The sequence below is a fragment of the Morone saxatilis genome, unplaced genomic scaffold (genome assembly GCF_004916995.1).
Source record: "Morone saxatilis isolate NCDOM2014 unplaced genomic scaffold, NCSU_SB_2.0 Contig14, whole genome shotgun sequence".
NCBI classification, from domain to species: domain Eukaryota; kingdom Metazoa; phylum Chordata; class Actinopteri; family Moronidae; genus Morone; species Morone saxatilis.
In genome coordinates, this window is record NW_023339696.1 from 16510907 (window position 1) to 16533772 (window position 22866).

At 41.7% G+C, this 22866-nt stretch overlaps 1 protein-coding gene across 1 annotated transcript in view; it reads left to right on the forward strand.

The window, feature by feature from the left end:
* The first annotated feature begins 1163 nt into the window (after window positions 1–1163).
* The window catches only part of si:ch211-278a6.1 (SRC kinase signaling inhibitor 1), a 44392-nt gene continuing 22689 nt past the window's right edge, over window positions 1164–22866 (forward strand). Inside the window, exons 1-9 of the mRNA XM_035655123.1 lie at window positions 1164–1505; window positions 6954–6980; window positions 14218–14413; window positions 15762–16057; window positions 18061–18884; window positions 19282–19383; window positions 19790–19917; window positions 21694–21714; window positions 22467–22627. Of these exons, the coding sequence (XP_035511016.1) occupies window positions 1179–1505; window positions 6954–6980; window positions 14218–14413; window positions 15762–16057; window positions 18061–18884; window positions 19282–19383; window positions 19790–19917; window positions 21694–21714; window positions 22467–22627 (2082 nt within the window). The 5' untranslated portion in view covers window positions 1164–1178. The remainder of the gene's footprint in view (window positions 1506–6953; window positions 6981–14217; window positions 14414–15761; window positions 16058–18060; window positions 18885–19281; window positions 19384–19789; window positions 19918–21693; window positions 21715–22466; window positions 22628–22866) is intronic.

Genomic DNA, 22866 nt, shown 5'->3' on the forward strand with positions numbered 1-22866 from the left:
AAACATAAAATACAATATTAATTTACCATACTGCGGGTTATTGTAAGACACTTTTAGTATTCATAACAAACCATTTCCCCATATATTAACCCTTATGAATTCATTATAATGCATGTATAATGCATTAACTAATTGTAATTCAGAGAAAGTGCTATTATTTCACAATAGCTCTTTTCTGATGGTCATGTTACGGTGTTTGCTTGCACGTCTGTGCACAAACACACAAATTAACCCTTGGCATGTTTCTCTTCTAGCCAACGCCGGGGCCTGTTTTCCTAAGCAAGGTAACTCACCGGACAAATGGCTCCCTGCTCTCACGCTTCAAGTTCATTTGTTTTTCCAGTCACATATTTTTTGTGTAACCATACTGTCTCCTCCTGGCTGTCTCCCTTCCCTTCCTATGTGCCTTCCACCTCGGGCTGTGTTGTCTGTCAGTTAGAGCACTGATAAAAGGCCAAGGACTGTCAGAGTGATGCGTTTCCTTAAAAATGGACAGCAGAATCAGTAACTTCCAGACAAGAGACAGTGAGAATATGTAGAGAAAGTGGCAGAGGGTGTCAAGGGATGGAGGGAAAGCTTAGATAGATGGACAGGAGTTGGTGAGAAGGATCGAGAACAAGGACAGATATGAAAGAAGTGTTTCTTCATGTTCCCATCTGACTTTCAGTTGCCTAAAATTTCAGTATTTTGTTTTTCTATGTTTCCTTAGAAAACAATGAAAGCCACTTAAGGTGACAAGCAGCCATATCACAATGGAATATCCAGCAAAACAAATTCAGTTTGAGCCTCTTCCTTTGATCTATTGCAGAAGCATTTTACTTTTCTCATTTTTCTTCCCTTCAGAACTTGAAATCAATAATTCTGCAAGGAACCGCTCCATTCTGGTGGCAAATAGTCTAACATCCCACCCCATTTTTCTCTCTCTCCTCTCCTCTCTTTGCCTTATTTTTTCAACTCTCCTTCTCTCTGCTCCATTTGTTTCCACCTATGTGTGCCTGCTCTGTGTGTATGTACGTCTTCACCCTGAAACCTTTCTGCATGCTTGTGTGGGTGGTGATTCACCTCTTTCTTGCACATTTTCCACCCCTTCCTTCTTCCTTCCCTTCTTTCCTTCCTTTCCTTCATCCTCCCTTCCCTTCTGTCCTCGTCCCTTAGATCCCGAGCGTGGTGGCAGTCACATGATCTCCACAGATGACTTGGAATATCCACGGGAGTACCGGACGCTGGGGAACAGCGCTCGACGCTTCTCCAATGTGGGCCTGGTGCACACGTCGGAGCACCGCCACACCGTCAGCGCTGCCCAGAGCCTGGAGGCCCTGACCAACCTGCACAAGGCTGACATGGAACGCAAGAGGGACGCCTTCATGGATCACCTGAAGAGCAAGTACCAGCAGCAGCAGCAGCAGCTGCAGCATCCGCACCACAGCCCGCACCACAACCCGCCATCGCCCTCACCCTCCCACGCCAGCATGAGGGGTACTTCAGAGCGGTCTGCACGAGAACAGGTATGGGGTTCACCTCATCATGAGGATTTTTTACCCTTGAAAATAATTGTGTCTGACAATCTATCATCCCAGTGTCATTGTTAAAATAATGTTAATGTATTAATTAATAAGTTTCATGTTTTCTATTATTACTTTACTGTCATTTGTAGACATAAGACTTAGTTTAGTGCTCAGTATGTGTTTCATATGTGTTATTAAACTGGTCAATACTGTCAATATGGACGGAAAAGACCATCACATACTGTATATACTTAATAGTTTCTGTGGTATTATGTTATATGTGTGTTATAGGCAACAAAAAGTCTCTTGTCAGATAACATTCAGAGTGAACACAGCGTAATGTACACACTAATGCACATTGTACACAATGCTACACATTGTGCTCATTGAAATAATTGAGGGAGAGAAAATAAATAATGGAAGGCTGTCAGGTGGTCTTTGTATCTGTGTTATTAGAGGTCGTCAATAAACTGTCACAGCCAAGCTGTATTTCTCTGCTGCCAGAACCTGTAGAACATAGATGGGCAAGATTGGCACTGTTGAGGTGTGAAAAGAAAGACGAGAAGTCACACTAATACACACATTAAAAGCACATATGCTAATGCAGCTCTCAGAACACTTGAGGGTAATGTTTCTCCTGTGCTCTTTTTATCAGTCCTTCTCTTCCTCCAAATGTTGTTTATACTTTGACCAGTTTCATGCCTCAACAACTTTCTCACATACACACACATGCACATACTGTGCTGTACACAAACACACTCCCTCTTTGTGTGAGCACCACTGCTGTGTGTGTGTGTTACAAAAAATGGTAAATTCTGTGTAATGACGTGAAAGAGAAGCACATCAGCGGAGAGGGGAGGAAATGAAAGGTACAGAGAGCGAGTGAGTGAGGGTGGGCGGGTGAAAGACAGGTGGAGTCCATAGTTGCCGTGGCAACCTCTGCCATAAATGGCAAGTAGGGATATCGCATTGCAAAGGTCAGGTTGTGCAGAGAAGGAGGAATTGTACCCTAATGAAGACAGAGAGGAGAGAGGAACAACAAGCTGAAGGCAGACGGTTAAAAAAAAAAAAGCCAGGAGAGTGGACATATCCTGAAGTGACAGGGCATTTTCACTGCACAGGGGAGGAAGCAGCAAAGCCCAGGATTCCTTGTCATCTTGTGGATGTGCGAGGCATGGACAGCAAGGAAGGAGGGAGGGGGGGAGGAGCTGGAGAGTAGCGCAGCATCCAGTCAAGCAGCCCGCTGCTCAATTAGCCAGCACCAGCAGGAACCAGCCACCCATCTGCGAAGGAGTTAATCGGCTGGTGTTGTAATGAATTAAATAAAGAGTTTCCACCGCATGTGCTACTGGAGAGCGAGACAGCGAGGGAGAGAGAGGGAGATTTAGTAAGGGAGAGGGAGGGAGGGTTAGAGAACCAGAGGGAGGGAGAGACGGGCAAAAACACGATGAGGATTCGCTGCACCTGACGGACAGCCTGGGATGACTGGAGTGGTGGACAGGCACAGGTGCACTGCAGGTGAGACTGGACTGGAAGCTTGTAACTGGAAGCTGGAGGCTGTTGTAGAGAGGTGTGTGTGTGTGTGTGTGTGTGTGTGTGTGGGATAAAGATGTGCCAACAAGGATTAGATTCCATGCCTGTTGTGTTTGTTGTGGTTGTTGTGGTGACGGTGTGCATATGCTCAGCAGGCAGAGACCCAGGCTAGACGAAGGCTGAGTGGACGATATTGTAAACTGTATACAGAGCCTTTTGTGCGTCTGTTTGGGTGAGCGTTCATTTGCTGTGCAGACTAGTGCAGGTAAAGAAAGAGAAAGAAAGGGAGAGAGGCTGCGGTAACGTCATGACACCAAACTAGACCCGAGGAGGATTGAGGGGGAAAGCGTAAGAATGATTGAAATGGGGGGCGGGGGTACAGAGAGGATGACGACATGAGAAAGAGACGGGGGTGGAGGAGGGGTGGTGTGAGTGCAGCCTGCTTTACATGCAGGTCAGGTAATGCACCGCTCTACTCCGCGAGGCTACATCCTTCTGTTGGTGCTCTGTGGCCAACTCCAGTGAGTGCACATACACGGCTGTATGTAGATGTATGTATATCTTTACTCAGCAGTGAAGAATGCATTTAGCCCCTCAGCCTCAAGTTTAATTTGACATCTCAAATATACATAGTAACACTGTCGCCTTGGGGCTCACAGCATATTTAATTCAACAGGAGGTTAAAAATTACATGTACATTTGAGCTAAATAGTAGATCCTCTGTCAAGATTTTCGTCTGTCATCTGGGGTTATGGCTGAGTGAGATGTGATAATGATTGACAGTATAAAAAGATTTCTGTGCAGAAGAAATTAATTGATTGCAGTGACGCTTGCCAGGATGGAGAATGGTTTACAAGTATTAACATACATTAAAACGGCTCCCACGAATTTGCTCTCACACCCTCTCAGTGCAGTATTTTCAAAGTCCAGGTTTAGTGTATCTGCAGCTATCAGAGGAGCAACAGTTAAAACAACACGAGGCGGTGAAGAATGAATGTGTTTACTTTACCTGAAAACTGTGAGTAAGCCTCATTAAAGCAACAAACAGAGAAACACTGGCAGAGATAGACACACCAGACCACAAATCACTTCTGCACCATTAAAGCCAGCCCTCAGAGTCATTTAGCTTTGTGGGAAAATAAAATCATTAATGTTGTCTGAACAAGTGAACAGCAATTATTTATGACGCACCAACGGTGCCCCTGAGCTGCTGTCAGTTCAACAGATTGTCAAGGACGAAGCTTTACTGACTGGCTACACAGAATAAATGACTGACACATGGTCAGGTAGTCAAGGCCATTATGAGTCCAACCTGAAAAAGACCTTAGGTATCCCTGAAAGTGACCCACTTTACCATGACCTTTTCACCCCCCACTTCAGACTGAGAATTAACTTTCTCACACTTGTCCCTGATAAACAGCCTTGTTTTAAGCTATGTTGTGTGCATTTTTGAGATCATCAGGTTTAAGTGTTTTTATTATTATTATATTGACCCACATTGGAGAATTAAATCCTTCAGACTGTATACATACATGGTTTTCACTGGACAGCGACAATATATGGCATTAAAAAAACAGAACAACCTGCTAGGAGACAGAAAATCTCCTCAGCATCTCATCAAAGAGTTGTCTTAATAATAATTGCTTTGACATATGTTGGTATAAATTTATATGCCATGGGGAAAAGGAAGCGTGGGTTGAGATTATGCTCCATATCATTTTGAGTGTCCCACTTGTCTCAGTGCCGGCAAGGCAAGCCGCTCCATGGTATGTGCACTTTTTTTTTATCACTTAAAATTGTAAAGAGCACAAGTTCCCTGTCCATCGTCCAAACATTATTTGGTAGACAGAATAATACACAATAAAATGCCTTGAAATAGCTACTGCTATTGAGAATGCAGGTTATAATTTCAGATACATGTTAATTTAACCCAATGAGTTGCATTATGTTTCTGTTATTGTGTCCAGCCCCCACTATTATTATACCATGGCTATGATGTGTCCCATTTCCATACTCTACTACTACTACTAATACCATACTCAGCAGGTTCTGAATATGTAGTCCATTTAAACTGCAAAGATGACAAATAATGTATGCTCAAAATTACTAAAAACAACCTTGATTTGTGAGTGTCCTGTTAATGTACAGACTATTATTCTATGGTGCAATATATAATGTGAAAGGGCAAAAAAATGGAAAAAAATTGTAAATGGTGGTAAAACCACTCCAGAAACACAAATGAAATGTATTATACTAAAATCACAGTTTAATTGACACCCAGCTGTGCAAGTGTTGTGGAATTTAAACATGGAGATTTCTTCTATACTCACTGTAAAACAGTGTACTATATAGATAGTGCACACTCTACTACTGTATAATGCAAGTTTTATTAGCAGTGTTATTCTGAAGTCAAAGTTTGATTGACAATGACATTTTTATCATCTATTTGTACAAAACTGTAAAATCATTTATTTCATTCATACTAACAGCTAAAAACAGTATGTATACATGCAGTATCCTATAAGTGCGTAATATAGTATTGGGACACGGTTCTAGCATCTTTAAAATCTGTAAATGGTTACACTGCATTAAACCAGATGTTACTTAATAATAGCTCATTGTCCCCTTGGCCAGTAAACACTTCAGATTATTGCAATTATAACACGTAATATTGTATCAAAACCAAGTACAAAGTTGCACCACAATACACAAAAAAAAGAGATAGAAGAGAGAGTGAGAGAAGAGCTTAAAGTGAAAGAGACTGTCAAAGTGTGGCATCAGGGCCAAATGAGGAAACATTAAGTGAAAGATTAGTTTACAATCAGGTAATAATCAGTGGCAAATGCTTCCTCTAATGCTGGTGTTTACTGAAATAATGTAGGCTTTTGTTGTGACAGTATTAAAATGGAAGGCTTATAATGAAAAACCACCAAATATCATAAATCAAAACTTGCCTGTCACGTTTTTCTCATCTCTGCGCCAGGAGAGTAATGTGGCTTCCACAGAAGGGAGACTGAATGGACTGAAAATTGCCTGCAGATAAGAATAAGAAATAGAATAAGAGTTTGGGTTAGAATTAAAATTCATGAACTCTGCACAATCTTTTTTTAATTTTCCATGTCATTTTGAGGTATTTCTGGGCCATCTGTGGCTTGGCCTGCTTTTGACTGTGGGGTAATTATGTTTAAATGGAAAGCTCACTTCCTGATGCCTTGGCCAACATGCAAGCACCCTTTCGTACATGGCAGAGCAGCAGGAAGGGCAAATGGAGAGATGAGAGATACAGAATGGGCTGGTGACAAAAAGCAGGTGAGCTGGTGAGGTTTAGATGAAAAGATTACCGCAGGTGCATCAAGAGTGAAAGAGACAGCAGAGAGCAAAGAGGAGACAGAGCGGTTGCTTGCCTGTGGTGGAGAAGTCTGGGAGAGAGGCCAATGTCACTACAACAGAGTGGGCTGCTGTTTGATTCGATTTCACTCTTTTCATTTCCTCCCCTTCACCAGTTACAGCCAACAGCACAGTCTTGTTTCAGGTGTGCTGTAACCCGACGCCCGCAAATCACACCAATCAAACTTAATGATTGTCGTTTAGGTAGTCACATTAGATGAAGCTGTCAACAATATTAATGAGTTACAGAAAATAGCCTGTCAGAAAAGGAACAAATTACACGAAAACAATTTCTGAAATGCTGCTGATAATGATTTTTCTGGAGGATGCATTGTATTTTTGTGTCAAAGGCCTGCACTCAGACTGCAGTTCAGCTTGTTATGTGCACTGTTTATTTATTTTTTATTTTTTATTTTACAGTGGTTTGTTTTTCTCTGTGAACTTGAGCTATTATTAGAGAAGTAAGTATCTAACTTTTCTCCTTCTGTCTCCCTCTCTTCCCACTTTTGTCCTTCATGAACTCCACAGCAACAGCCCAACTACTGGAGCTTTAAGGTCAGTGCCTGTCTAAGTGTTCCTGTGTGTTGTTATTCTCTTGTCCATTGTGTGTGTGCGTGCAAGAACATTTCTGTGTGTGTTCTGTGCTGTGGAATCACGTCAGACTCCTCGGGCATCACCAGCCTATCTCCTCAGTCCTCTGGCTCATGCAACACCCAGCTCACTTGGCATCTCTCAGCTCTTTGGGCAGTATGTGTGTGTGTGTGTGTAGGTTTGCCGTGGTAGAGGTGTCAGGGGTGGCGGCAGCTTAAACTTCTCCAGCTCCATTTAATCTGCAGAAGACGATTCTCTCCGGATTTATGATACCTCAGTCAGCTAGCATTAATGGCTAGAAGCCATGTGACCTTGCTGAAGTATTACTCAGACTGACTGAGACATTAAGAAGACATTTCAGACATGCCACTGAGGCATTACTGAAATAATGCTTTGACATTAGCACAGAGGCTTGAGTCATGACTGGGCTGCTGAATGTGTTTTATCCACAGGTTTGCTAAGCGAAAATATGGGTTGTATATACTGGAGAAGGCCAGCATCAAGACGTTCAGTGTATATCACTTATGCTGAATTTAAAGAGTTGAGTCTTTTTGCTAGTTGGTATGCATTGTAATGTGCATTCCTTTGTTGTGGCATTACACCTCACAGGCAGAAAGGTATGCTTTCTAAACAGAGCAAGTTAAAGAACATATTGATGTGTGTGAGTGTATGCGTGTGAGGGAAGTGCCCAGGGCTTATCTTCAGTGTAGTCTTCCCTGAATCCCTGCTCACAATATCATTTGGACAGGGTGGAAATGTCAGTGAATATCAATAGCCATGTGCCCTGACCCATGGGGAAAGCTAAGCAATTTATCCCTCGCTCCCAGAAGTACTTTAACCTCAAACAAGAGTGATATGTAATAGAATTTAGAGCCCTATCACATAAATCTATTACACAACCAAAACAATTTAAAGTCTGCAGGACTTCCAGGTGGTTTCCAAAACACCGTGGGTATGTTAGTATAAAAATCTAAGTTTTAAATGTCAACAAACAAATTCTGATGTTTTTTTCTGAAGAATTTTTTCCAGCAGTGCTCAAAATGTTGAAATGCACTTTAAAATAGCGCTGCTGCAGCTAACAATGATTTTTATTGCCAATTAATCTGCAGATAATTTTCTCGATTCACCAATTGGTCAATAAAATAATGAAAAAATGCTCATTAGAATTTCTTAGAGCCAAGTTGATGCCTTCAAATGTCTTGTTTTGTCTCAAACTCAAACGTTCAGTTTACATTGATAGAAAACAGAATAAAGTAGAAAATATTCACATTTTACAAGCTGGAACTGTAAAATGTGTTTTTGCTTCAAAATTGAATGATAATGAAGTGTTTATCAAAATAGTTGCCAATTAATTTTCTGCCAGTCCACTAAATCAATAGCTCGAAATTGTTGCAGCTCAAAAAAAAGATAAAATATTGATGCCTCACACTCATTAGTGCACTGAGTTGCTGTTCTATTAATCACTTATTTTGTTTTGCAGCAGCCAAAAAATGCATCAAATGATATAATGTAACCATCTAACTAAGAGTTAGAATTTATTTATCGGCACCACACTGTGCTGCAGCTGTAATAAAATGTAGAATGAAACAACCAAAATGGTCCATGTGGTAATAGATCTAAAGCTATTTGCTTTCAACACACACTCTGTTGTTGACACCTTTTATGTTGACACCTCATCCTGCTCAATTTTCTTCATTTCACACTAAAGCTTCTGAAAGCCCCATCCTACTCCCTCTTCCCACCAGCTCTAATCTAAGCTTGACTTTCTCCCTGGATTCGCCTGCCTGCTCAAAATAAACACTAAATGAAACTACTGTCAGGATGGCACTGCACTAATGTTTTTACCTTTGAAAAAAATATGTAGCGTAATCAGTAGCGTATTGCATACACACATTTTTTAAACCTCTTTGATGAAAATTGCAGGTGTTAGACATTGAACAATGCACAGTTAAATGTATATCTAAAAAAATATTGTCTGCAACACGTAGTTTTTCACAATGTTCTCAGGCAACAGTTTCTCTATTTTCTATCAGAAAAGAGAATCTTTACCAGCAATCTCAGCTACCATCTCCCATCTGGAAGAAAACGCCATTTTGCTTCTTCTCCCTCTGAACAAAACGATGGCATCGACACACAATTCACAGCAATTTGGCAAAGCAATTTGTTCCATGCATTGATGACTCCTGGTATTATAAAGAGACAGTACTCTGGGGGTGTTGGGGGTTGGCGATTGTGTGTCCAGGCAGATGATTGGCCTGAGAGTTGGAAAAGATGGAGAGAAATAATGATAGTGGGGGTAGAGACAAACAGATGTGAGAGATGGATCAATGATAGGGAGCTGTTTTCTCTTTCCATTTTCTAAAAGGGAACTTTTTTGTGTGGAAAAATAGCCAGGTTACGGGTAGAGGGAGAAAATCCAAATGCAGACAGCAACAGCACAAGCATGGCACTTGGATGTGGTTTTGGCCTCTGCCCCTAGAAACTGAGGAGAAGGCAGACATGTTGACGTAAAGCAGCTCAGCAAGAATCACATTTGAGCTTTGGGAGTGGTGGGAGAGGAATGAGTGACGGGATAAACAGTAGGGAGAGTAAGACATACAACTCGAGGCAAAGACTGACACAAGCTTTTGAGGAAGAGAAACAGAACAGATACGCTGTTACAGCGTGAGGTTGTGATATTAACCATTTAACACCTGTCTCTCAAGTTATACCCAGAAATAACACTTTATTATAATTTTCACACACATCAGCAGCAACAATTGTATGCTCAGCTTACCTCCAGGCTTCATGAATCCCCACTTATATTTAGTACCACTTACCAAATCACAACTAAGACATTTATAGTCTGGCTAGTATATTTTTGTGGCAGTGTAGTTCATCCATACTTGCTCTTCTTCTATGTGCAAGAACGTCACATGATACAGAAATCTTGCGGCTTAAATTTGCCCTAACTTAAGCTGGGCAGACACTGCATTTCTTTTAATATTTTACATTTTAATCTGTCTTTCTGCACAGTCAGAACCTGCTACTTTAATGCTCCCTCGGTATGTGTCACGGTTGCTCATGCTGAATGTAAACAGAGAACCCCTCAGTCGGTTTTGTCAAGTGACAGCTGATTCAGACGAGAGAACCAGTGTTGAAAAAATGAGACAGGGAGACAATATGTTCAGTCTTACATAGTAGTATTGAATAATACTGTTTAAACAAGCTCACTATAGTTTATGAAACATGTTTTGAGATTAGCCATGTGGGAAATCAGACTATGGAACTGCTCAAATTGCAAACAGCCAACAAAAATCAGAGCCAGATCAATGATGGTTCAGGCAGTTAAAAAGTCCTTGTGAGCCCCCTCAAACAGCACATCAAATGACAACTGATCTGGCAAAAATTCAGCCCGATTCTAAAATGAGTCGCTGCCACCAATTCAAGGTTAAAATCTGGCCTAATTTGTAAAGTGCATCTTTTCTAAATAGTTAACAGATACATTTACATCTAACTGTCCAATAAGCATCTGCACTGCTTCATTACAGTATGTACTGTATGTTAAAAAATGGTTCTACTGTTATTCCTTTGTGTCTTTCACCTAAATATTCTGTGGGTGAACTGCAAATCAATTTTTAGTTGACATTCATATTGAAGAGAAGCCGAGAAATTCTGTTTCCCATTGTACGAGGTTAAGAGGTTTGCAGACTAAGTGAGACAACACTCAAGTGTCAAATGGAGTTTGATGAGAAGTTCTCTCCCAAAAAATGAATGTACCAAGGTTACCATTACTATAAAAAAAATACCTTAAAATAGAACGTCCCAGTGGATGTGTGTGTGTGTGTGCATGAATGCGCTCGTGCTTGTGTGTATAAGCACGCTAAACAACATGGTGGGAGTTGCATTGAGTTTAATGCAGGTTGTTGCCTAAGGTCTGTTGTCAAGCTGCAGTGTCCCTCTTTCCATTCCATGTGCTTCTATTCTATGTAAGATCATCCTGTTCTCTACTTGTTCCTCTCTTTTTCCATGCCCTTATACCAGTGTAGAGTTCTCGACAGTAATTGAGTGCTGTTGAAAAACTCTGCATCACTCTAAAAGAAAAGGTTGAGTGGGAGGGAGGGCAGGAGGGAGGTGTAGAGGGCCGATTGTAGAGTAAAATAAGAAGGAGGTAAAACCAGTTCCCTTCAAAGGAGGCTGTGAACACCATCATGTATAACACTGGCATGTCTAACAGGACCAGATGCATGACCAGATGGTGTGTTCACATATAAAATTTACAATGTAAAATTACTGCAGCGGGATATTTTCAGTTTTCATGTCACATAAAACACCAATATGGAAGTCAATGTTTGGAGCCTGTTGTAACAAGGAAAGCTGACTAAGAGCATATATCACGACAGCTGCGATAAGCTTACACACACATACTGTACATACATTGAGCTTTCATTGTCTTGTTAAGCAGCAGATGCATGGTAGTTGTTGAGAGTAGAGCATTGCTCACTTTCCCAACACATTTTTTTTTTTTTTGAGAAATGTACGATTTGAGTCTGTGAGACATTCAGAGAAGCGAGCTCAGTCATGCAGCACCATATTCTTAATTCTCCTTTCCTTTTCATAGAAAGCTCCAACTAGGTTATTTACCCTTGAAATAAAATCCTTGCATGCACTAGTAGAATGACTCAAGATTTCGAAACAGAGTTGTGTTTCTGTCTCAGCCGTGCCGAGAAAAGTAAACAGATACGCATGGAAAAAACTGCTTTGACATGTTTTAGACTTGGTGGTCTTTTCAGCCATTCCTATTCAAAGTGAAGGTTGTTATTGCACATTTGTATGCCAAATCTATTTCTGGGTGTTACTTCTCCTGAGTAATATGGTATCCTGGGAAATCTTATTACCAGCCTTTTTTTTTCATTAGCACTGAGAAGGTGATAGGCCTATATATTGTAATGACTATTTGAAAAAATGTTTTAGTTTCTACAAGAATAATTTGACATTTGAGGGAGTATACTTGGCCCTGTCCAAGGGTAACAAAACCAGCACCTCTAAAATGTTTGTTTTATTCCTAAAAATAAGTATACAAATAAAATGTAGCTGTAAAGTAGCTGTTTGGCAGTGGGTTATGTGTCGGATGATTTCTTGGTTGAGACCGGTAACCTCCTGGAGTTTCTGGTGGTTGCCTGGCAACTGCTTAGAGCCAAGGAATAGTCAGTTATATTTGTACAGAGCCAGGCTAGCTGTTTCCCGTGCCTTCAGCCTTTGTGCTAAGCTAACCAGCTATTTGCTGTAGCTTCATATTTACTGTACAGATATTAGAGTGGTATCAATCTCTTCTTCTAACTCTTGGTAATAAAGCGGATAACTATACTATAAACTATTGAACTACTCCTGTGAATATGAAGTTACTGTATTCATAACTTTTGCTTCCTAAAATTAAAAGAAGGGATTCAAAGGTATAGTACTGTATCTAAACCCTAATGTTTTTCATATCCCCCTGTAGCTGGCCAGAATATGATACACTGAAGTTGGCCTATGTGCTGCTCCTCTGTGGTGCTGTTGGCTGTGTTTTTGTTCGGTGTGGTCACACTTTAGATAAATGACCCTATTAGAAAACATGGTGGGGGTTATCTGTCAGCATCACCGTCCCTCTGCGTGCTCAGACAGTGTCTGCCACCACTATCGCTGGACACCACCACTATCATTCTGTGTGTGGGTGTGTGTGACCGAGTTATGCAGGGTAGTGACAGAAGGAGCGTACGTTATAAAAAGGATTGCTCTACTTTTTCAGCCGTAATTGGGGTTTGTAACTCGCCTTGTAAACACACATGGATTACAAAGCAGGTCATTTAAAGAGCAAATCACCAATGGTAGTAGTAATTACATGATGCTACAGCCCATTTAGTTTAGTTTACTGTCGTACAGCAAGAATTAGTTAACTAATTGATTGACAGAAGTTTAATCAGGGACAGTCATTTAACTTACTGATAAATGAGTTACACTTGGTTAGTTACAATTGGAGTTACAGTTGGTTAACCCATTTATCAAGCAACAAGACTTCAGAGTCTAAAGCCATGTTAGTGGCTCTGGGAAGCTTTATGCTAACATTGTGATCCATAGAGCCGCTTTCATGGCTGAAAATATAAATCATCTGATGGTTTCAGTTTATCCATTTCTCTGATTTATTTACATTTTAATTAATTAAACAATGAATTAATTGAAAAAAACTATATGAACGCAATTTGGAGTTGCAGCCCTAATTTACTGTGCAGTGTGGCCTTCTGTCTTATTGCTTAATTAACAAAATCATAAATGTGTGTATGAGTGTGTTCTTTGTAGTTCTGCTGAGAGTCAGTGAGCACAGAGATGGCCCTCTGTGTGACTTCTGTTAGACTCTCACATTAATTAAATCCTGCACTAATAAAAGCCACAGTAGATCCATGCTGCAGTTTGAGTCAGGCTGAGAAGGAAGAGAAGGAAATCCTTGGAAAGGGTGGGAAAATGTTCATGGTGAAAGGAGGAGGAGACAGGCACAGCTACTGTACTGTGGCTAAGGATGTGTCTGCCTCTGCCATCCAAACAATCAGCAGACAGCATTCTGGGAGCTCATTACAGCAGCCTCTGAGCTGGAGGAAACGCTACAGCGGTGGGGGATCAGGGAGCCAGTTCAGTGAGCTCAGCCCCAGCTGCACTAACAGTCTTTCAGTGGGAGACGCCTGGGCATAGGCCAGCAGGATAAACCCACAGTGACAGCCCAGGATTTGCATGAGCTTCTCCTCCCATCCCACAAGCACTCGTTTAAAGTTTGTCGCAGCACAGGGACAAGAGTTTGGATGAGGACTTGTGGGAGGTGTGCAAACATGACATAACTTATACTAAGCCAGAGCACAATTTCCGGCTTAATTTTGCTTTTTACCCACCATAGGTGATTCATGTAGGCTGATGCCCCGGAGAGCTGTGCCACTTGAGAACAACTATATTGTGTTTTTTTGCTGCAGCATTCAACTGATGTCAGATACTGTGACGCTAGTAATTCTTAGTGAATGGCTGGTAGCTAAACCATTGTCAAGGTCTTGTTAATCTTGTTATGTGGTTCATTGTGTGATGTCTCATTGTGTGCTCACTGTCTCTTTTCCTGTTGGTCTTACTCCATCGGCCCTGTCCAATCCATTCTCTCCGCCTTGATTTTACCTCTTAGTAAATTATTGTGTCTCTCCTCCTGCAGAGCCGCAGTCCAAGGCATTCCCAGTCTACTCAGTCTGGGCTTGCCGACCAGGCCGCCAAGCTCTCCTTTGCCTCCGCTGAATCCTTGGAGACCATGTCAGAAGCAGACATCCCCATAGGGTTCAACCGGATGAACCGATTTCGCCAGAGCCTGCCGCTGTCCCGCTCTGCCAGCCAGAATAAGCTACGATCTCCAGGTTAACATTTGAAGCTCTGCTGGCAGGCTCTGTCACAACATGCTGGTTGGACTCTAGGCAGATTTGCAGCTGTCTGTTTACTTCATGTAGCTGGTGATGTGAACCTCTGTGCTTACAGAGAGTGGGAGGAGTGTTATACTCTCACCTCATTTAACATAAAAGTTTTAGCTTAGTCTAACTGGTCAGCTACAGCGAAATGGAGAATAGTTAGTCTAACACAACTTTCTTGAATGGTTAGAGAACTTCTAACAACTTTTTTGCAGAACATATATATATATAATGCAAAATGTGTAAGCAAACCTCGTTTCATTAAGTCTGTGCAGGTGTACTATAAGTGTGATAGTATAGTTTTTATATTTAATACAGATATATCATACATAGTATGGAATTATTAAAACATATTTTGTTTAGGTAGTTATTTTGAGGACTGTTTATTTGAGTGTAATACTGCATGGCTGTGTTTATCGTACAGGACTGAGGGTATGTTTTTGTGCAACTGCAAGAATAAACAGTGGAGAGAGCAGAGTCAAGGACAGATTTACTCCAAAAGGGCCTTGGGAGCGTAGAGAGGATTAGTGTGAGGCTGGTCCAGACTCATAAAGACCAAGGTGTGGTGTTACATCAAGTACACTGAGATGAAAAAAAACGTTGTAAAATTAAAGTGACAGTGACTGAAGTGACTGATGAGTTCAGACACAAGTAGAACAGCAAGTCCCCAATCTCTCCTCTCCATGTCTTTTTACTAACCACTCTCTTTGTTTTCTTCTCTCCCCTACTCATCTGCAATATCTCACTTATTTTGCTTGACTTTTAATCACTGGTCTTTCTTTGCTTTGTTTGTTCTTTTTGTTTGTCCCACGGTGTATGAAGATGAATTTTCAGGTTAGTCAGGCGTCAGACTCATTTTTACCTATGAAATAAAGGGTTGCAGCATCTGACAAAGTTTTCCATGAAATTGGGCAATTTAATATCCATTTTTGGTATTGACTACTAATAATAAGTAAAGTAAAAGTTGTATTTTTATTTTATTTTATAGTAGTAAAAATCAACCATTGCACCTTAGCTGTGAATTCTCACAAAGCAACCACAGTCCTATTTTCACATTCAGAAAGAAAGAAATGGTGTTAACTCTGTCAGGGATTGTTCATGCTGATATCTGATTCATTATCTGGATCTCATATACCAAAAGGCAGAACATTTGGATCATAATTGACAACACTATATCTTTCAAGATGGCAAATTTTTTTTTTAACCAGATTTGACAGAATTGCTTTGGTAGTTATTCTTTCCATCTACTAAACCCATCACTTTCTGACTCAACCGTCTTTCCCATATCCCTCTCTTTTAGGAGTGCTCTTCCTGCAGTACGGAGATGAGACACGTCGGGTTCACATCACCCATGAACTGAGCAGCCTGGACACGCTGCACGCACTCATCGTGCACATGTTCCCTCAGAAGTTGACAGCAGGTATGCTGAAGTCACCCAACACGGCCATCTTGATCAAGGACGAAGCGCGCAATGTCTTCTACGAACTGGAGGACGTCCGGGACATACAGGACCGCAGCATCATCAAAATTTACCGCAAAGAGCCTATCTACGCTTCCTACCCTGCTGCTGCACACCTGGCTAACGGAGACCTGAGGGTGAGGAGAAGGGAGCTGGGGGAGTGGGGAGGTGAAGAGGGCAAACTGTTTTTTTGGGGTTTTTTTTTTTTAGAAAGAATGCTGTCTGATCTCCTGCTAGACTGATGTTTGACAACTGAGCCGTCAGTAAGAATCGCTACAGTTGTGTGATTCTACAAGAGGAGCAGTGTGCTTCTTTGGCAAGTTAATAGTGTTTTTTATATTTCATGGTAACTTTGACAGGCTGTTGCAGTGTATGTGGGTTAGTAATTTAACAGGTATTCCTCCTGGAAATGTATTTTCTTATCTTCAAGTATGCCATCTGTTGCTGTGCAGACACCAGAGAACAATGTTCCTCTGTGAAATGAGCATATTTTAACATCCGAAGCTATTTCTGCTTCGGTGAAGATCAAGGAAGCCTGAGGGAGACCTTTTTTTAATTATTTTATAAAAAAAACCCTGCTTACCATCTGCATTATTCACACAATACTGACAATACTACTGCTATTATCCATGCAAACAGGGAGCGAAAAATGGCAATTATGCTTGTGAATATTTTGTGTGCATGTACTTTGCTGTAAGTTTTTTTATGACGTGGTTGTGCGTGCTTACATGGTTGTTTGCGCCTGTGTATACAAGAAGCAAAAAAGGAAAAAGAGGTAAAGACTGACCAGCACCTGTAGAACTGTAGAAGCATATATACATTTTAATACACCCTAAACTGAGTTTGATACTAAGGAATCTTAATGGCATGATTTTAAGCAACACTTTTATTGGGCAAAACCAAAAAATGCACAGTCTGTCTCTTCTTTATAACTGTTAAGAACTAAACGCAGGCTGCATTTTAACAAGCATCTTGCCATTCATTTGTTCTGTGCATGTTGTCTGTCTGGGGCTGTCTTGTGGAGCACCTTGAGACTTAAGCTGTGTCGTTTTCGGTTTTGTTGCTTGTTTTACCCATATAGTTTGTGGAAACCAAACCACCTCATATAGCTGTGTGAATGTACAATATGTATATTCATTTGTCTGTGAGCATAAAAGCAGCACAAATTCCTTTGTTACACTCCGGTATTTTCTGTGTATTACATTGTGCCGCATGACAAGGTTACCTAGGATGCTGAGAAGTGAATGGCAAAAAGAAAAACAAGGATGAGATAGGCAACAAAAGTAGTTATGTGACAAGGGAAAACGGAGTATTTGGCTTTCAAAGGCTGCAGAAATGAGGAAAATCACAGCAGGAGAAACATAGAGGCAGAGGTGGGTTGAAAAAACCATTGGGGCATGTCTAACGACGTTGTAATGCTCTGCAAAGAACGGCAGGTGGAGGAAGATAAAAGCTAAGTTGAAAAGGTGAAGGAAAATAAAAGCCTATTCGAACATTATGGACATAGACATATTCAGTTGTCCTCACTATGAAAGAGTAGCTTCACCTCTGGAGTCCTATCTCGACTAAACTAAACTGAAAAAACTACATTTGATTTGAGATTATACTGACTTGTTGTAATGTAATGATGAGCTAATAACTCATAGCTAGGAGAAGAAAAAGGGACAAGGACATGTGTGACCTCATGAAATCTACACAAATTGGCCAGTTTATTTTATTGTCTGTCTATTTTATTTCATTCTGTCATCACTAAATTCTGATATTTGACAAATATTTTGCGGCATTCCTTTTTTTAAATTTTTTTTTAAGTTATATTTTTGGCCTTTTCATGCCTTAATTAGATAGGGACAGCCGAAGATAGNNAAAGGTGGGTAGAGAGAGGGGATGACACGCAGCAAAGGGCCGCAGGTCGGATTCGAACCCTGGCCGCTGCAGCAACTCTGTATATGGGTTGCCAGCTCTACCAACTGAGCTAACCGGGCAAAGGCATTCCTTCTCTTCTTTTGGGATCCGCTGACTGTGATCGGCTGTCTAATGTCAGTCTGATCTCAGTCGTCTTCACGTCAACTATCACAACACAACAAAATGCTCTCATCCGTAGGTCTCCATGGTAACCCTCATCCCTGCTTGTTCATTTCAGAGGGAGATGGTGTACTCCTCTCGTGACTCCTCCCCAACTCGCCGGCTCAACACCCTCCCGTCCTCTACAGCCTCAGCGTCCTCTGGTTCTCCATCCCGCTCACGCCTCTCCTACAGCGGGGGCCGTCCTCCATCCTTTGCCGGGTCCCATCCCCAGCATGAACAGCCCCGACATCCCCACCATCCCTCAGCCGGCCACGCTGCCAACGCAGGCTTGTCTCCCTCGCCCAGCGCCATCCTGGAGCGCCGTGACGTCAAGCCTGATGAAGAAGTTTCTGCAAAAAACATGGCACTGATGAAGAACGAGGGGCTCTATGCAGATCCTTACAGCCTGATGCACGAGGGCCGCCTCAGCATCGCCTCCACACAGTCATTAGCTACCATTGGAGACCCCTTTAGCTTTCCTGTTTCCAGTGGCCTGTACCGCCGTGGCTCTGTGCGCTCACTCAGCACCTACTCAGCCGCTGCTCTTCAGGGGGACCTAGAGGACTCCCTCTACAAGCCTGGAGGTTCACTCTACTCTGACACATACTCCTCAGCCACACTGGGCATGGGTTTTCGCATGCCACCGTCATCCCCACAGAAAATTCCAGACATGCAGCTGAGGGACAGGGACTCGTATTCTAGCTCACCCAGCAGAGCCTCACCTGTCAGGCAGACCTTCCGCAAGGACTCAGCCTCCTCCTCTGTGTTTGTAGAGAGCCCAAAGTCGAGGCCCAGCTCCAGTTCAGAGCCTCTGTGTCTGACAGCCGGGCCCGGGGATGGTGGTAGGGCCACGCCTGGCTTTGGAAATTCAATGTCTGGACAAGACTCTGACAACAGCAGGTTAGTACCAGACAGTGTGGTAAATTTCATTAAATTAATGTTGTACTGTTAAACGAACGACCTTAATACATTATTTCTCCTACATGAACACACATCCTACATGTCCTACATGAACACATATAAATAAATAAAAATAAATAAATAGTAGTTATTTTGCATTAAAGGTTTCTGTATTTGTGTTTTTAAGTTGGCAGAGCTATGTTTATGTTTCTACTTCATTAAAAGCAGAAACTAAAGATTTAAAACCAAGTTTACAGGTACTCTACAGCACAGTGTGTTACATATTTATATAGAAATAATGATTTTGTGTCCATTTTTATGTGCAATTTAAATTTTTTTTTGTCCGCCCTAATGTGTTTAACGTTTGGTGACACATCTGTGGTATTTACGTTTGCAGGGATCATCGTCTGGAGCGTATGGAGGCAATGGAGAAGCAGATAGCCAGCCTTACTGGCCTGGTCCAGAGTGTGCTGACCAGAGCACCAGACAGTGACAGCACGTAAGACTCGCCATTATACCCCATTAACCCTCTAAAACTCACAGATACAGCTTCAGCTTAGACACATTATCGACAGGAACAGCAGCAGGCTATTATCAGAGCCATTATCAGCTCTATAGCAGTGAAGTGATACATTACATTGTGTGAGCACAGCACAAGTACAGAGCACTAAACATTAGCTGTGGGGCACAGTGCTATTGATTTATGCATTGATACATAGAGATATGTAAGATAGCTTTTCAGTAGAGTTCTTCATTGAACATTGTTATCATGGCACCTGATGAACACAGTAAGGGCTCATTAACAAGAAGATAACTTGTTAATGTAATCAGTCTGATAGTGTCCAGGAGTAGTGCTGTTAGCGTTAGCACTGTAATTGCCTTGCCCTGTGGCCGTTGATCCTCAGATGCGGCCTTCTGCGTCTCTGCATGATGGCGGGCTGCCCTCCGGACCAAGGGACGGAGTTCTCACGGCCATTACCTTTCTCTTCCAGCGAGAAGACCGAAACCAACAGCGACGGCTCCGCTACTGGAAGTGAGTACAGCTGCGTAATTGTGACCAGTGTACTCACTAGCCCTCTTGTTACTAACACTGTTGCCATGCAAAACTCTCCACTGTTACATTCTTTAACTGTGTCATTTCCCTGAATTCAATGCAGCAGTATTTACAGAGGATACTGGACACAAATGAGCAATGATGGTGACCTCCTGGTTTATGACAAATTCAGCTAAATTTGAGGGAGGGAGAAAGGACAACATTTCATCAAGCCCAGAAGCTGCAGTCTTTATCACCTGGTCGGTTCCATTAAGAATTGTGGAGTTGGTCATCTGGTCCGAACCAGTGTTCACACAGACTTTTAACTAATGGACCCAAGTCACTAAACATGTAGTTATACAAACTGAGAGGTAACTCATTTTTGACCGTTTTGATGGCTGTTATCACGCATCATCAGCGCATCATCAGGACCCCCATGGGGAAATCAAATTCTTGTGACTGATGTCACGCAGCATTTTAGTTCTTATTATGAGTATATTTATTTTCTCCGGTGTCACAAAAAAACTTACAAAGAAATAACTGATTGGTGGGAACTGGTGTTATTACAAATCTTTATATGAATAATGACAGGACAAGAAAGAGGTGGCTTGTACCGAAATATTACTGTGGAATCATTGTGTCACACCGAAATACGAGCACAAGATACAAGCACAAGACATGGCAGTTTTATCAGCTTTTGATTGTCTGGTTGATCAAAATGCTGATGTGCACACATGTTACCATGGTAACTGGTTTGCATAAATATATTACCTACATTTCTTATACAGATTATTTAATTTTAACTGAACCAAACAGGCTACGTGTGAACAGACTCTAACACTCATGGGGAATTAAGTGACATTTCTACCTCATTCATATCTCTTTTGCTTTTCCTTCCTTTTCTCTTTCACTATCTTTATCTTTCTCCAAATACTGAAGTTGAAGAATATCATTCCAAAGGACTCAAACACTGCTAAAAAAAAAGTATGGCTAGTCAAATATCCACTTTATAGGTTTCTTAAAGTTAGATGCAATTGCAAGACTTTAAAGGAAATTGCAAGACTTTAAAGGAAGAGTCAAATGCCTGGGAAAGACAGTGTTGTCCTAGTCGAGAAAAGTATTCATCTCATCAATTGTGGCCAATCTCAGCACAAAAACAGGAAGCAAGCTCTGTCAAAAATGAAAAAATATACCTTTTAACAGCTTGGAGCTGTTGAAAGGTGTTAAAGAAACAAACAAACATACAAGACTCTTAATATAACCTTCTTGGCGAGGTAATAAGAAGGACAGCTTTTCCAAGTATTTGGAGGGTTTATTTTTTTCACTTTACTATCTCTGTACTGGATGCACAGAGATTACATTTTTTGTTTAAGTGTATTTCTCTAAATAGTAATTTTTTCAGCATAGAATTTTTAAAATACTGACAGGAATAATTTTTCAACAGGTGAATACTGAATAAAGCCCTTGATCTACCTGCTTGCTCTCATCCCTGTTCTTTTTTCTCCCGTCTATAATTTTGTTGCGCCATTTTGGCACAAACAGACCTTTTCTGTCGCCAGACCTTCATTGGGCCAGTGCAAGGACTTTGAAACTTCCTCACAAATTGATACACTGCCAAAAAATACGCCATCACTGGAGTCATTTCCTCTGCTGTAGTCAATAAAAATGATCATCATTCTGTAGAAATGAACTTTTAAAACTTTCCTCTCCCTCATTGTCTTTCTATCACCCTCTCATTAATTTCTCGGTAACTGGCTCACTCTCTCTATATTCCAGCTGGACGGCTGAAGCACAAAGGTAGTTGCCATCTCCTACTCTATCACCCTTTTTATTTCTCCTATCAGACATATCTCATGGCTCTCTGCTCTCTGTATGGGTGTGTGGTGTTGCTGGGTAGCTGGCGGTGTCTGTCTTCACGTTATCCTCCTGGTTGGTTTCCCGGAGATCGGAACCCCCTCGTCCTGTCCCTGTCTCTACTTTTTGAATTTCTGCTTGGTTTTTCCTTTGGGAATTTAAGAAGGTTGTTTTGTCACAGACAGGACACTCGTTTGTAAATGTGTATGAGAATGTGTGTGTGTGTTCAGGAGGCATATGTGTGTGTCAGAATAGCTGGGGAGTCAATGGCCATACTCACAAAGCTCTGTGTTAAGATAAGAGCATGGTTATCCCCCTGTGTGTCACTGCTGAACAGACTAATTGCACTTCTATATGGGTTACTAATAGCATGAGCTCACGTTTCTCCCAGTGGGCAATTAGAGTTTTGTGAATATGGCGCTTTTTTGCATTCACACACTGTATTTATTCCAGTGTGTGCATGTGTGTGCCCAGATTTTCTGTATATGTACATTTCTTTGGGCGAGTCGCCACCCGCGCGCTTGCGGCCCCGTGCTCGACCCGTTGTGTGTGTTTGTTGTGTGTGTGTGTTATTGTTTGTACTGAGTGTCATGCTGGCTGACTGCAAGCCTCACTGGAGCATAGCCCAGCAAACTAACCAATTTGTTTCCCAATGACCTCCTGCTGAACCCTATGTCCTGCTCTGTGATTGGCAGCTCATACACCATCAGCACCTCTAGCTCTGATGCCGCCGCCACCCTCAAACACAACCCCGGTGAACAGCCTCGGCCGCTTGCAGATGCAGCTTCACCTGCACGGCCTGCAGCAAAATGCCACCGACCTGCGCAAACAGCTCACCCAGCTACGCAAGACACAGGTATATAGTATATCCATGGAGAAAATATCACCAGGTGGCATTTACAAACAGTAAAACGTCTACTGTATCACTCCTTGGTCTGTGAAGCAGCCTCTTAAAGCCTCTAGTCTGGTATTTTTTTGGAATCAGAGTTTATCATATTTGGATTAGAGCGTGGAGCCGGGGAGGATATGCATTGCAACACGTATTAGACAGATAAACAATGCCCTAAAAAGTGTTCCTGAAAACATTTGAGGTGA